The sequence below is a fragment of the Pseudochaenichthys georgianus genome, chromosome 17, assembly GCF_902827115.2.
Source record: "Pseudochaenichthys georgianus chromosome 17, fPseGeo1.2, whole genome shotgun sequence".
NCBI classification, from domain to species: domain Eukaryota; kingdom Metazoa; phylum Chordata; class Actinopteri; order Perciformes; family Channichthyidae; genus Pseudochaenichthys; species Pseudochaenichthys georgianus.
In genome coordinates this window covers 27,972,703-27,989,441 of record NC_047519.1, presented here as the reverse complement: position 1 = coordinate 27,989,441, position 16,739 = coordinate 27,972,703, and the positions used below count along the sequence as shown (strand labels likewise).

Here is a 16,739-nt window from a genome sequence, read left to right as displayed (position 1 = left end):
CACACGCACGCACTGTAGGAAAGAAAGAAAAGCACATAAGACCGCCTTACATGTTACATCGCTCTGTGAAGTAAAGGGATATTCTGGATTTAGAATTAGAAACAAATTAAAGGATTTTGAAGCATAATTGTATTTGCCATGGTTGTTAAAGGACAAACGAAAGGAAAAATCATGATAGAGCACATTTTGTTCCCAACTAAGTGGGTTTAATGTAGGAAAAAACGAGTGTTAAACTCAGAGGCACGAGCCCACCTCTCTCAGATTAATGTTATTAGACAGTAATTCCAGACTGCAAGCTACCTCACACCAAAGCCAAAGCACAACTATTTCAGCATTCTGGTAAAATCTTTTTGGGATGTGAACAAAAGCTGTTATCCTTGGTGTTTATTATTCCTACAGGAGATGTGGGAGTGGAAGCATTTTGTTTCCCATAAACAAACTAGAGTAGAGTTTCCCTCTGTCATAAACCCTGCAGTACAACAGAGAAGGACATATTGACAATTTGGCCTCCTTGGTGAAAGTAATCCGGTCCTGGTGAAGATAAACAAACCACCACAGCCCATGAATGTAAATGAGTTAAACACTGCAGCTCTATTTGTGCCGGAGCCACGCGGGTCACAATCAAGGTAATGACAGGTGAAATTATTTCTAGCACATTTCTGTCTGTGTGATTAGTTGTTCGATGAAATCAAATGTAAGGAATTTACAGAGCCGCTTGTTTTCAAGCTCTGGGCAAAGAATAATTCTGAATATGTTGGAGGCAGAATCGATTTACTCACAGACGTATTAATTTGTGTTTCCTCTTTGTGTTGTTGTACTTTAATGGAAAAGGCAGTCGTGCAAATAGAAGGTGCACATGCTTATTGTTCTCAAGCAACACCTAAAAATATGCTTGTTTTGCAAAAGCAACATAATCATTTACAGTGTCTGTTGTTTGACACTCGCAGGTCATGAATGCAACATAAACTTCATTAACCTTTCCTAACAGCCTAAATGATGTTTCTTTCAAAATAGGAATACATAGTTCTTCAAATAATTGAACCTAGTTATATTACTTAACCTGAGGTCACACTGATGAAACATTTCTAACACTTACTCTAGAGAAATTGGTGATTCATGTGCTCTTTTCCATTTGCAAATATAACAGATTCATTACATTACATTTAGCTGACGCTTTTTTCCAAAGCGATTTACAATAACTGCGTTCGACCAAGAAGATACACAGTTGAAGAAAACAGAATCATATAAGTACATCAGGTTTCATAGAGCCAACACATTTCAAGTGCTACTCAACTGGCTTTAGATAAGCCAGCCCTTAGTTAGTATATAAGTGCTCTGTTAGTAATTATATTGCTCAAAGTGGAGTCGAAAGAGATGAGTTTTCAGTCTGCGCCGGAAGATGTGTGGCTTTCTGCTGTCCTGATGTCAAAGAGGAGCTTCGATTCAAAGGATCAACGCATACTTCTGGTTTCAAATGATGAAGTAGTTTAAAAGAGAAACTATTTTTGTATTCTCTCTGCCTCTAAATATGCTGTGGGTTTGTCTCAAGAGGCAGACACAAATTATATGTAAAAAGAAAGTCATATTCAAAGCCTTTATTGAATTTAGCATTAGGAATTTAAAACACTAACAAGTTTAGACCTCACGTGTTTTTCTACAGTGCGAAAATAGTGAAAAACCTTGTCAACATGCCAAGTTACTGTATATAACCTGCAATCACAAATTCACCTGAAATAGTTTTGCAATTTGAACAACATGCAACATACAGTATGTGTTCGTAAATTAAACTTCCCAATCCAAAACAACTGCAATAAAATAGTAAAATATCATTGCTTTTTAAATAGTACTGATTATTTTTGTAACACATACTGTGTCAACAATGGACTTTGCTGCAAATTATTTTTTTGTTTTTAATAATGAATCATTGATACACATGCAACATATATTTGAAAACGGCCATGTTATAATTATGTCATCACAAAACAATGGCACAGAATGATAATATTAATTACCGTTAAGCCCTCATGATAATGTGGTTATTTGTGCTTCAGGTTTGCGTATTCAGAGACACAATGCTGTTTTATTGCTGTTTCCAGCGTTTTAATGGAGCCTGTTTTAAATTTGACAGAGCAAGAGAAGAATATTTGACAATAAACAAAGCCAAAACAGAATCAATAAAAAACATTGTAAAGATTGATTGAAATACAAATTGGTTTTTGTGTATGATTATTTTCTTCTCTTCTGTGCCGTACTGCAGGAATTGTGCCTTTTGTGAATGTTTAAGCGTCTTCGCTAATATCACCACATAGACAGATAGACAGATAGACAGCTGCTATTGCACAAATGATCACAGTGGTGGTAATTAGTCAATACTAACCCTGTCTATACTGCCAAGATCTATTTCTGACCGAAGACTTAACACCTGACACATAAACATCAAAAACATCACTATACGTTTTAATGGTGCAAAAGAACAATACTGTGATTATGAATTATATATTTTGTATTGATGTTCAAAGAATATGAAACTACTTTTTGGTGATCTCAATAATCTGTACATAATTAATCTCGTCATCATCAATTTGTCAAATTCTGCTTTGCTTTTTGTGTAATCTTAAATCACAGCAAACCAGCTTTGGTTGACTTATGTTTCAGTCCCATAGAGATGTTTCAGGGATATTACATTACATGTCACTTGTTAGACGCTTTTATCCAAAGCGACTTACATACTCAATACTGTGGGCAATCCCCACAGGAGCAATTTGGGGTGAAGTGTCTCAGGGACACAACGACATGCTGACTGCAGTGGGGTTTGAACCTGTGCTCCCTTGATCCGAACACCAAGGCTCTATCCACTGTGCCACACGCCTCCTATTCAAGCAGATACTGTTGTTGTTTGGTTTCAGCAGCAGTAGCTAAATAACTAATGTTATCCACTGATGTCAAATGTTGAGCAGTGACACAAGGCAATCATGGGCAGAGATTAGAGTTATTCAAGACCCCCTTACAGGAATGCAGACAAGCCGTCAGCTTAGGCTGAAGGAAAAACTGACAAAAACGTTTCCGCTTTGACACTGAAGGTCAAATATTTTTCATATTGCAAAAAGGTTACTGCTGGAGTCAGTTTAGTTATAAAATAGGAAGTATTTTTGTATATGAATTAGACCATCAAAGAGCTCATCAGTCTGCAGTAAGTGTAGTTTAATGTAAATGTGCTTTTTTATATCCCCATTAAACAAACTGCTTGAATAAGATGGGAAAGCATGCTGCACAAAACATGTAACTATCAAGCTTGTTAGTTAAAAATAAAAAGAGAATTGTTTGTTGATTATGACGAAACAAACCATAAAAGTAACACTAATGGCCTTTTAATTATTCCATACTCTGTTCCAAAAGTGCCGTGTTCCTTTCAAAGCTTCAGTCTGTGGTCGAAAGTCCATAAGAGTATTCCACCTGTAATCAGTGCTTTTATATTCTTCCATGAAGGTTTCAGGTTCGGGACTAAAGCAAGAAGTTCCTGGAGTTTATTCCCAAGACTGTGCTTCTACTAAGGGCGGTGTGCAATCTGAATGCAAGCATTTCCCTGGAAGGCTGCAGGGAACAAAAGTGTCCCGTGAGCAGTTAACGTCACACATGAAAGACTAACATGATTGGCTGCAGCTTTGCCTCGTGAGACGGACAATGATACAATTCCCTGGCTATTTGCAGGTATGTAATCAGTGAAGCCCACTACCCGAGGAGGGGATATTCTACATTATACTGGTGGGGTAAAATGTAGCTACTGATGTCCAAAGGAAGCACCTGTAATGGTGTTTTTCCCCCCACTTACAGCATGCCTTTTGGCATCCAACATTTATTTTTATAATAGTATGCAAAGGGAAAAAAGGCCCATAACTGTTTTCTTATCATGCCCTGCTCTGAGTTATGAAGACCCCGGAGATACAGGTGAAGTTGTAAACCTCGCTGTGACCAACAATAGATAACTTCAACACCTAAGAGTGAGGAGAATTGAGCAATTGAAGGTCTACAACGTGCTATAATAAAAGTGATAGAGTCCGCTTTTTGAAACAAGGACACATACTGTTTCCTCCGAAACCTCATGCCTAGTGAAACCAAACTGCCCTGTCTATATTTTTTACCAAAGGAGTTTAGCATGTTCACACTATTGTTTATAAATGCTGTTGGTTATAACTATATCAGCAATAATGTTGACAAGGTTAAATGTGTCTGCTAAAGCTGAAAAGTAGTTATTTTGGCCAAAAATGTTTCATTTTGTATAATAATGGTTTGAATCCCTTACACTACTGTCAGAAAAGGGGAAAGTATGAACAATATGGAAAATTGCCATTGACAATTTATTTAGACTTCAAAACCGTGTAGTTGTATGCTACTGCCAGTCAATTACCGGTTTACTTTAAACCAAAATGTTATTCCTTCATTTTATCCAATTAGACATTTCTCTGAAATTATCAAAAAAAAGCATCATACTTGAGTTATGGCCAAAAACAGTGGTGTTGACCTTCAAACGCAAAACTTAATCCGTTTCCTGGGTGAAAAGTGTATGAAAATGACAGATTTGAAGAACTTCCTTCCAGAAATCCTAATATATTAAGTCCATAACAATGGTTAGAACAGACGCATGTGCTGTTGCAGGTGCGGCTGCACAAATATGTATCACACCATAGCTCTTTTTGTTGTATAAAGCAAGTTATCTTACTTTTCAGATATGCTCTCCTGTTTTCCACATCTCCTCTGTTTCTGAGTGTACAGAGTGCTTCTGCTACACTCTGCTAAGTTCTCACAACTCATCACCTCCTGAAAAACCCATGAAACATTATTCAGTGCAGCGGCTTGTTTTCCTTCCTGACAATCTCTGATTTTGCTTCCCTCCTCTGTGTGCACATACAGTATTGACTGCTGTTACAGAGCAGCTGCTACTACAGACAGTGGATACATTTATTTATGTTTTACTCAAACTGATCAGCTTAATGATGCAAGTTTAAAGACTACTTGTTCCCACCAGCTGAATTTGGAGGATAGCTTTGTTCCATAAAGTCAGCCCACATACCCACTCCACTACAGTGGATTCATGCACTGGCTGCTGGAGCAGATGGCGGATTTGAGGTTTTTCTGCCACAAATTCCATTTCATGGGAAGAAGCTTAGTGAAGTGTTGTTACATGCTCTCACTGTGTATCCCCTGTATGTGTACATAAGGATTGATGTGGTATCTGCCATGCTTCTGACTGGGTGTGTTGTGTCTGCCTATGTCTGTGTACACCCGATAAGAAGATACCCATATGTAAACAAAGGTTTAAGCATATGCATTGATTAGACCCAAACTGATGTTTTGTTGTCTGGGAGTTTTACTCTACAAACAACCAAACAACTAGCATCTGTTAATACATTAACATTTCAGATCGTAGTACAAGCATGTACCTAAAATCAACATGTTTGTAATGGATCAAATGACAATGTGTTATAATAAAAAGGGGCCAAATATGTGATGACCATACAGACAGTTATCATTATCCCTGCAGTTACTGTATGGGCAGACGATCGCAAGCAATTTGTTTTTCTGATAAACTGACATACTTTTCAAGAAACTCTTAGTGTGGAAATCAAAGAGATGGGACCATTTTCTGGGTTTCTTACATTATAAGTATTATAGTTATTATTAACAGAATTGCCATCACCATCTGCTGAACTGTGATATTTGCTAAATGATTGTCTGATAATGTTTTAAGTTGTATTTATTTAAGAGCAACAAATATGCATTAATGATGAATCCATTATATGATTCGCAAATATCAATTGGCCTACCCCTAAATAAAAAACAACTCTTGAAGTAGTCTGACTGTTAACCATGGATCCTGATGTAATCATAGGAGCTATCTTACCAATGCTACATCACTATGCAGCACCTGTCCATAACAGCCAACTAGTAAGCTATGTCTACTATAACTGATTAGCTTTGAATTGTATTCAACATAAAAAGGTTTGTTTTATCATAGCACCTCACACCTTTTTCTATAGTAGCGGGACCATGCGCTGTCTCCTTGAGCTTAGAGGTCCTTGGCCTTAAAACTAGGTTAAAGACCCTTTGTTTACTTTAAAGGGTAGATGAGCCTTGAGTGTTGAGGACCTCTGCCTATAAATACATAAATACCCAATGTGTGGATCCACAAGTCACATTGAGTGAGATGGCCTCGTCTCAACTGTAGCCATGTTTCATCCCCCTGACACCTGCTGTCATCTGAATGATAAGATGAAAGACACAACACATCTTAAAGACTGAGCTTCAGCAAAATGCATGAATGAATACTGATTTTACACAGTCTGTGAGAAACGGACAGAAATGTAGTACAGAGGAACTTATCATGACCTGTCAAGACTTAAGAATGGGGTGCTACATCCACACTATCAGATTATGATAATCAACCTCTTGTTCACTAGAGCAGTCCATCATCGACCGAGGCACCATTTACATGTGTTACTAAGAGGCTTCTCGTGCGCTCTCTCCGAGCAACAGCAAGTCAATAAATACATTTTTGATAAAGGTCATTTTGTTGACAATAACGCATTCCATTTCAGCTTAAATGCCATCTTGAAAATACACCTCTGTAAAATCCCCAGTAAATTCAATTAAATAATTGACATGGGTAACTATTCATGTAGTGAAAAATCATGAATTTAAATGTGGTTAACCCTACTATGATCTTTAAATTAAAAAAAACCTTTAGTCTGGGTTTTTCAGATGACAATTATAGTAGGGATGGAAAGCAGTGTTAGGGAGACTTCAGGGAAAGATTTCAACTCTGGTTCACTTCAGACTGAAAGTAAGATGTTTCCACCTCACCAAAGAGATTGTATTAAATATCAGAATTGTTCTGAAGAGTGAGCTCATCATACGAATCTGGGAGTTGGAGAATATACTCATTTTAAGACCAAGATATTCTAAAAAGACAGCCTTGAAAAAGGAGATTTTAAATATTGAAACAACTTGCCCTGACCTAACAGCTGACAGGGCGCTAGGGAGCCAACTCTTTGATAACTTCCGTGTTCAAGAGGCTATTTTGAATTTTAGCTGGAAGAACAAAATGTGATTTAAGTTTGGCTATGGTCTACAAGAAAAAGTGAAATGTTTGATGACATGGAAAACATATGTCCCATCCAATCATTAAGAGGGATTACAGTTGTTAATTGCATTGGAAACACAAATTGCCATTCTCCCCATGCCCACCCACCCATTACAATGCAACACATTATAATGCTTTGTTTTCCAAATGCATTATAACCCAGACTTAATGGAATTCTTCCTTCATTTATTCAAGGTCAAAGCTCATCACTCCCACAGTGCTTTGCATTGTGAATCTTCCTCTCAACATGTCTGTGGGGAAATTTGAATAATTTGAATTGTTCTGTAGTTGTCTAAATATCAGTATACTTCCAGTGAATAGTGATGCTGTGTTTGGAAAAAATATCACCTTGGACAAACAATAGTTTGGGTGTTTCTCAATGTTGAGGAAGGCTCCTCCAGAGCCACTATTTCAAGGATGCTACATCATCGAGTCCCGCCAAAGGATTGTTCCAATGTCCAGGATCCTTGGAATTCTACCGAGGCCGGTGTCCTTCGTTGGACAAGGACAACACCAGAAAGGACAAGTCCTGGTTTTTAATCGCTGGAATTTGTGGAGTGGAAGGTGAAAACTACTAATTAGCCAACACATTAATGTTAATGAATACTTGTAGGTACAGTACGGAGCCATTCAGTAGTTTCAAATCTTGTGAAAGTCATTTAATAGCTTTTCAGTAAACTTGCATTCCACAAGAAAGTAAGATCTTATTTCCTATATCAACATATGCCTATGTTTATTTATATATATAAATATAAATGTATATATTTTCATATATCTATGAACTGTATACATATATGTGTACATATGTATACACTTATATGTACACATATATGTGTATACATATATTATATTGTTTTTTATTTATTTTTTGATATATATTGTTTTTGTAACTATACTTTAGCTTGTTAATTTCACCCAGGGATCAATACAGTTTTGTGTTAACCTATTATAATGATAATACATTTTTTTATTATAATTGTTTTTTATTCATCTTAATCTGGAAAGTATAGCTGTCCGAAAAATTTAAAATTAAGAAAACAATATTTCCCTCTGGAGGTGTATTGTAGGAAATGGTATTTCTCAAGTATGCACAAGTGCCATTGTACAATAGTACACTAATTAATCAGATCTAGGGCTACTACACTTTAATTGAGATTTTTTTTACATCATTGAAAGAAGTTCACTTAGCTATGTGAGTATAGTGTTATAACAACTACACAAAGTACTGTCAATAATGTTTAAATACAGTATGCTGTGGTGGTCCTTGCATTTCTAGTCTGAAGATACATTGTGAGAACAGACAAGAATCATTTGTCAGACAAAACAATTTATTTGAAAAGAAATAACATAGCATATTAAAAATAAAGAACACTTTTACAAATGCAAATGGTAGTACAATAACTTTTTTGCTTTTTAAAATTTTCTGGAATGAAAAAATAACACATTTTTCAATCGATTTGGCGGTGTAATAACTATTGTGTTCCAGTAATCACACCATCCTGTCCTGCCAAGTCACACTGCCCTCAGGAGAGTTGAAGAAGGTGCAGAAAGCCTCCCTCACATTACAGGCATCTCTTGATGGCCTGTTTCCTCCCATGTATCTCACTGGTGCCATGTGTCTTCCCTGCTGCTCTTCCTCATCTAGCAACCTCTGGTGTTCACTAAGGGCAAGCAGGAAATTGTGAAGGATGCATCCTGCCACCACTAGCGTGTCTACGTTTTTCGGTAGATGGTTGATACGGCGATGGAAGATTCTCCACATGGAGGCCAGAATGCCGAAAGCATTTTCCACCACCATCCTTGCTCTTGACAGTCTGTAGTTGAAAATCTTCTTTTGATGAGTGAGGTTCTTTCCGGGGTATGGTCTCATGAGGTATGGCTTGAGTGGGAAAGCTGCGTCACCCACCATGACGAATGGCATCTCACCCAGGTGAGCAGCATCAGGTAGAGAGGTGCTGGTTGGAACATGAAGAGTTTTGGTCTCCATTCCTTTCCCCAAATCAGATCCGGCATACGTCCCACCATCACTTGTTCTTCCGAAGTCCCCCACTTGAATGACTCGGAACCTGTAGTCAGCATCAACAAGTGCCATAAGCACTATGGAAAATGTCTTCTTGTAGTTGAAGTACTGACTCTCAGACAGTGGTGGTGCTTGGATGACGATATGCTTTCCGTCTATTGCTCCCAGGCAATTTGGGAAATTCCATTGTTCCCAGAAGCATTGTGCGACCTCCTTCCATGTGTCTTCTGTTGGCCTGGGTAGGAACCTCTCCATCATTATATTCTCAATGGCTGCATACACCATATGGACAGAGTTTGTCACAGTAGAGCATCCCAGGCGATAGCTGAATGCTAGGCTGAGCAGTGAGTCCCCGGAAGCCAAGTATCTGTGAAGGGAAAAACAAGCAAAGAAAAATGTGTGAAATCATTTTATACATCTGAATCTATTCTTTATTTCAGTTGACGTTTGCAAGGCGAGGTGGAAGTCACTGAGGGATGTCTTTGTCAAAAACAAAACAAAAATCTCCCAAGTGGATCTGCAGGTGGAACACATAGGGAATGGAAGTACACAGAGATCATGTCCTTCCTTTTGCCCTATATACAGCTAAGGAGGTATGTATGCAAATATTTTTAATTTATATCATTTTGCATGAAATGAATGAAGTCTTTCACAATAAAAACTTTGGAATTTGTCATGATGTATTGCAAAGGGTATGAAAGAGTTTATATTAAATTACATAAATATGTTCCTATTGCATAAATTAATCCCAAAAAAAAAGCTTATCATTTTTTCCATGCTGTTGTTTCTTTTCATATAGTTCAAAAAGCAGCTTGGGGAATCCTTCTCCAGTTGACATTGAGATATCATTTACACCAGATTCGAGAATTATATCTGCATCTCCAGCACCACTACAACCAACCACACCACCTAGAGCCCCACTACATCCAACCCCACAACCTCTGGTACCCACAACCTCTGGGGAGAGGCAAAGGCCCTCTAGGTCCCGTAGCCCCAGGGATCTTATTTCCGCAGCGTTCCACACGGGACCAAAGGAGGAGGCCACAGAGCACAGACCTGGGAGAGCAACTGTTGTCTCTATTACAGGAACCTCCAGCCAAAGAACACATGCCAGATTCAGAACTGGAGGAGTCCTACCACTTCGCTCTGAGTCTTGTGCCCATTTTACAAAGACTGGACAAAGACAGGCGACATCAGGCCAAACTTAGTATTTTAAACACCCTCCATAACCTGGAAAACACACAGCACCAACATTGGCAGCCTATTGATCATCCCCCCATCTCACAGCATTCAATTCACACCTCCAGGCCAGTAGCCTTTCGGCCACGTGTACCACAACCCCCACAAGGCCCATCAACACTTATAGGGCCATTAACACAAATGCTGTCCTCCCAAGGTTGGCAGGAATTGCCAACCTGGGGGCTCATATTATGAAGAGTTGTAGTACTCAAATTGTGTTTGTTGTAAATAGTTTGTTTGTTTAGTTAAGTGAAGTTTCCAATGTTTTTTGGGTGAAATTGTTATAATTAAAACGTTTATTAAACTTGTGGTCAGTGATTTATTGTCTGTGAAATGTGCATCTTACCTCAGTGCAACAGCCAGTCTCTGCTTGGGTTCGATGGCAGCTCTGTAATTTGTCGATTGTCTGGTCAGTTCAGGGCCGAGGAGGGACAGAAGTTCATCCATCTGCTCTGCACTCATCCTAAAATATTGATGATGTCGTTGGCTGTCCAGCCTCAGCTCAGCCACAAGGTGATGGTTGAGGGGGTGCACCCAAAACCGGTTCCTTCTCCTCCCCCCATCCCTCCTCTGTAGTCTTTCCAGTAGGAGAATAAAGGCCAGCGTTCTCCTTCGGTTTACAGGCACTGTGTGTAAATTATATAGAATAATTATGATGATGAATGCATTTTTTTTACCACTAAAATACAGGAACCCATCTTTGATTCATGTTGTTTTTAACTGGACTATTACAATTATTATTAATTATGTCTGTAGTCTACAACACAACAAAATAGGAAATAACAACAATAAACACGATTTAAACAGACACAAAAATAAACCATTTAACTACGTAGCCTACTTACTTTCTTGTAGAAGTACAAATGTCCAGGAAATATGCCCAAATCAACAAGAACTGCGAGCCGGCATGCACGACGCTCCGCTTCCGTAATGCTTCTGAAACGCTCGTGAAACGCGCCCGGTAGGGTATGACGCCGGACCAAAACCGCGGCGCAGCCGTAACGCGCGGTGGAAACTAGGGGTCAGTGTTCACAGCTGGTTGTGTGAGATTTTTGTCAGATCCAGCACCAAACACTCAAATTGGGATCAATAAAGTACAATCTTATCTTATCTTATTTTATGAGTATGGCATAGGGTTAGGTGATATAGCCAAAAACTTTTATCATCGTACATGTATAAATCACGTTAAAGTAATTGTTCTGGAAGTTTAATTTAGAAATGGCCTCATTCATATTTTTTCCTCATCCTCTTGCTGCTCTGTATTTAAAATGTCACTCTCCTCCTCTATGACTGCCCAAATCAAGTTACCTTGTGAGGTAGCTGCATTGATACAATAATGTCACGAGATCACACATGAGAACCAAACCTCACCAAATCCTTAAAATGGCATACTGGCACTCATCCAAGCCTGACAAACACAATTTTGCCAACTGAGGACAACATGCAGTGTGGTGTGGCACTACATCCACACAATACAATGATGGATGGGTATCAACAAGGCTGTTCAAATCTGATGACAGTCATTCATGGCCAGGTTAAAGTTCACAGTTTACTGGACCACCGGATTTGCCCAACAAAAACAAGCAAGCACGCAGCAAATCCAAATTCATTAACTGTTGCATTCAAGCAATACAGCAGTAATTAGCTTCCCATGAATGACTTGATTCTCAAGACACTTTCGAGTATAGCTTGGAGACAAACATGTAAATGGGAACATTCCCACTTACCAATATTCATGACACAAATGAAAAAAACATGTATATCCGTATTAAATTATTGCTTTATTTTCTTACACAGCAAAGTCACGTATAATAATTATAATAATATTAATAAATACATTTAAATAAAGAGAAATAAGCTATGAAGAAACAGAAAAATAATGGTAATAATAATGAAAGAAGTTAAATGGGAAATAGGTGAATAGGTGAATTAATCAGAAAAAGAAGAAATGTGTGTGTGTATATATATTTATTTATTTGACTATTTATTTATTTATCTATTATAGATTTTTTGTTTTAAAATAATAATGAGGAAACAATGAAGTATATCTATATTGTGAAGCAAATCATACAATTCCATATGCATACATACAATGTAACTGACACTGTAATCCCCCAACCCTTCATGTTATTGTCCTGTCCTGTTTGTGATGTGTGTGAGCCATGTCCTTGTCCTTATGTTTCCGTCTTTGAATATGTCTAATAAAATATAAATGTTAAAAAAAGCAAAGATAAGTTTTCTTCAACTCTGACGATTATAGGTCAGTCACTTAAAAACTGGCCATCTGTGGGGATTTATTTTAGGGTAGATTAAAGATACCACGTAGATAAGAAATTGTATTTTTGATAGCAGATAAACTCATTTAGAGATAAGTAAGTTGGATGTCACCCCATCAAACGTGCACTTTAAAAGATGGCGTACAGTATAGGACACAGGCGCAGTGAGAATAATAAAACGTCTTGAAAAAAAAGAGTTGGAAATGAAACAGAAACAAGTGATATTGCAGTATTGCCTCTCCCTAGGCCCTTTATTCTTTTTGGCCCATGTACTCTTGTTCAAAATAAAATAATCTGCAATCCAGACTGAAGCAAGGAAATATTGCCAACTGCTTTTTGTTCTCCTCCATTTGAATCAAATAAAATGGGCTAATCATTATGAACTAACTTATATTCCTAATTTAGTTATAAAGTCAAATTGGCAACTGCATGTATATGTACAGGAACATGATTGTAGCGATATAATACACATGAATCTCAGACAAATTGCAGAGAAATAACACTTCTAAACTTTTTTTATGTGATGTCAATTTAATTGTAGCACAAATGTATAACTTCTTGAGGCTAATATCCTATTTTTTCTCTTTTAGGATATGTTTATTCCAGTTAAAATATAACACCTGTCTATAAAGTCACCATTTTCAATCAGGCCTACTAAGGGTCCCTGTAGGTTCAAGGTTCTTTATTTTGTCATACGAACTCTGAATCTGGTGGTTTTAGTCCGGATGCGGCGGTGACGCCTGCCAGACGGCAGCAGACAGAACCGTTTGGGGCTGGGGTGATGGGGGTGTAAGTGTCACTTAAAAAAAATATTACAGACACATCCCTCAGTGTACATTATAATGCAGCATCAGTACTTGGGTGTGTTGAGATCTTTACGAGGATCATTTGTCTGATGTCACCCAGCTTCACATCTCTGCTTTAATACAGTCCAGTGCTTCTAATCAACCCATGACACTACTGTGGAGGCAATGTATGTTACTCTGTCTACTTCCAAGTTACTTTTTAATGTAACACTCCATCATTGATCGGGTATGTGGTATTATCTCTAAATCATCGGCTCAAAGAACAAAATAAAAGCAAAACATTAAAGTTTAGTGAACTTCTTTCATATTAAATGGTGAATGAAGAGCTAGGCTTGATTGGATGCACAGCCAAATGTAGTGTTGAATAAATCAAAAGCACACAGTGTGACTGCTTGGTAAAAACTCCTCTTTTCAAAGACCTTTTTCTAAAAGGTCTTTGAAAAGAATCGTTGTAGAAGTATTAAATGTTCTTTAAAAAATGTAAATGCACAACAAACATTCAATTGTTTCTACTAAAAACTGAGAAATAACTTGTCTGAAAAAGATCATTAGGAGCAACACTGATTGATGAATATTTAAATGCGGAGAATAAAGAAGATGGGAAAATAATGACAAGAGACACCAAGGGTGAACCCAACCTACTCCCAAAGCAATAATCAGTGAGGAACTTCAATTTGGAAAATGTTATTAAAACATCAGTCAGATTTGCTAAAACAAACACATGTGTGCAATGCCCAAACCATACATTTAAACTAAAACAGCATCTCATGGGGGGCAAACACAGCCAACAGAAAGGATGTGCCTCTTCTTAGAAGCCAAGCAGCCTTCAGAGTTCAAGCGAGCCAGTAATGAAGAAAAAAAAGCATATCTTTGAAGCATTTCACCTCAAGACCTGACCTGTATCACAAGTTTCATGCACTGTTTGCTCTCAGCACAGAACAAACATGAACTAACACCAACACCTACAACTAGCTTTTGAAAGTACTGGCAACACTTAAGAAATAACAAATACAACATTAACACTGGCATATAATAGTGTACTAGATGCATTAAAGCATGGCATCTGTTTGAAATAAATTGCACAAGCAACATTAAAGCTCAGTCTAAGCCTATCTGAACATAGAGGAAAGGGACAAGCTGTCAGGTCTGGCAGGAAATACAGCACACTGTGCAGAATTACAGCATGTTAAGATAATCGAGTGTGTATGCATGAGTACTTACAATAGTGAAGTTAGCCGGGTGGCAATTATCTCCTCGAAAGGTGCACTGCAGTAGCATTTCCCCGATGTCATGACCCGTACGATTATAGAAGTCAGTCATGTTGAACTGTTTGGGCTTGAAGTTCTGAAAGTTCGCCTTATCCTTTAGAGCAGCTAGGACCTCGGGCTCAGCCAAGTGTGTGTTGGCTATTTGGTAGTTATTATTCAGGAGGGCCAAGAGCTCTCCCACATGATACAGGTCATTTTTTGTGATTTTGGAGAAGCGAAACTCGTTGAGGTTACAGAAGGTAACGGCTGGGAAGGTGAGGTTCGGCGCCGCCACTTCATCTAGTTTGGTTACGTGAGGATACTCCAGGTAATAGGACACTCGATCCATGCACACCACCATCAGTAAGCTTAGTGAACCAAGAAAGGAAATAGTCCAAAGAAACCGACGGAATGTCATGTGCCCATAGGCGAAAATGTGACTCATGCCATGTAGGGTGGATATGTTGGCAAAAGCGTGCAGGTTGGAGGGCCTGGTGCTTTCAATGCTTTCCTCTGAGCTTTCTTTCATGGCTGTAGAGTGCTCAATACTGTCTGGTTAAAGACTTTGCTTAGCAACAGCAATAGCAGAATCCAGCCGGCAGTGTTAGTTTGGCACACTGCTTCTTTATTTCCTCCAGAAATGTTGATGTGTCAATAAATAGCTACCTTAAAATGGTTAGCAATCTCTGTAACAGTTTTCTTTTTCATCACAATTCACCTTCCACTGGTCGTCAGCTGTTCCTGTTGTCCCAGGTCCCCCCGTTCTTTCAGGCTGCTATTTTATTATCACCAAAGCTGTCTCTCTCACTCCCTGCTCAGTTGTCCTTTGTAGCGGCACCCAACACAATGACAGCTCCAGAAACACCCACTTCTACCAAAACGCAATGCCTCCTGATTCCTGAGTGCTGTGAAAAAGGACAAGAATACAAGGGACAAGAAAAGAAACAGCAGACGTAAAGGATAGAGGCGAGAGATGAGGGGGGACCACAATGAAAAGGGCTATAGCGCTTGGAGAGAGGTGCTGAGCCTCAGCAGTCAATGGGACCCTTCCTCCTCTAACCGAAGAGAATACCTCTACATCGCTGTGATAATGGGATGCAATGGTTTTGGGAATGGAAGTAATCAAAGAGAGAAATGGCTCACGGGTCCCTCGCAGCCACCTTCCTCTTTCGCTCGTGCCTTTTTTGCTCTTCTTCTTTCTTCCAGAAATACAAATGAGGGGGTCACAGACCTCCGACCAGCCCACCACTGTGCTTGACAACCAGCGTTCACGGCTCCCACGGGTTTTAGTTCCTTATTTGCACAGATCCTCAGTTCATAGGGAAGACCACCTCTTGATGCTTTATGTCCACCCCCCACCAGTATGACCACTAATGCCGCTTCGAGACCTCCAGCTTTAGTCCTGTTAACATACAGATTTATATTCTGCCGTGTGGAACCTTTCACTCTCTTTTTCGCTTCCTCTCTCTCACCCACCACTCCCCCATTTCTTGCTCTCTCGCTCTTTCGGTCTCTCTCTCCCTCTCCCTCTTTAGTAGTCAGGATCCATCCCACTGCTGAATGGCTGCTTTGCCTGTGTGTCTGTTCTCACACGGGAAGTCTTTCAATCTGGACACCACCTTCACTGTGTTATTATTATTATCTAATCTGCTCCAAAAGCCTCTGCCGCCAACATGTTTGCACCGATACAAGAATGCTACAGGTTGCACATTATTTAGAGTGATAAACATAAAAGAAAGGTCCTGATTTTAATCTTTTCATAAAGCATATATATGACCGAAATCAGCTGGTTCAATGTTTTCTACATTATTACAAACACATCATTAATCATCAGATTATATATCTTTATGTATTTTATTTTATTTACAGCATGGGTTAAATAATTCCACATTTGTGGTATCTCCAAGGAAAGGACAAATCCCAAAAGCATGTCACACTGGCTTTATCAGTCCACGCTGTGTGTGACTACTGTACGTGAGATTTTCAGGCTTGACCAGTAATGGAATTTCTGAT

At 38.7% G+C, this 16,739-nt stretch overlaps 2 protein-coding genes across 2 annotated transcripts in view; both read right to left on the bottom strand.

Moving 5' to 3' along the window:
* asic1c (acid-sensing (proton-gated) ion channel 1c) overlaps positions 1 to 16,249 on the bottom strand; it is a 152,563-nt gene extending 136,314 nt beyond the window's left edge. The window contains exon 1 of the mRNA XM_034105144.2: positions 14,701 to 16,249. Coding sequence (XP_033961035.1) covers positions 14,701 to 15,255 — 555 coding nt within the window. The 5' untranslated portion in view covers positions 15,256 to 16,249. The remainder of the gene's footprint in view (positions 1 to 14,700) is intronic.
* On the bottom strand, positions 8,628 to 11,078 carry LOC139435563 (uncharacterized; the record flags this gene model as incomplete). Its single annotated transcript, XM_071206295.1, has 2 exons — positions 8,628 to 9,525; positions 10,744 to 11,078. Coding segments are annotated over 2 exons (1,233 nt in total), but the record flags the coding sequence as incomplete, so codon positions are not given.
* Positions 16,250 to 16,739: the final 490 nt, after the last annotated feature.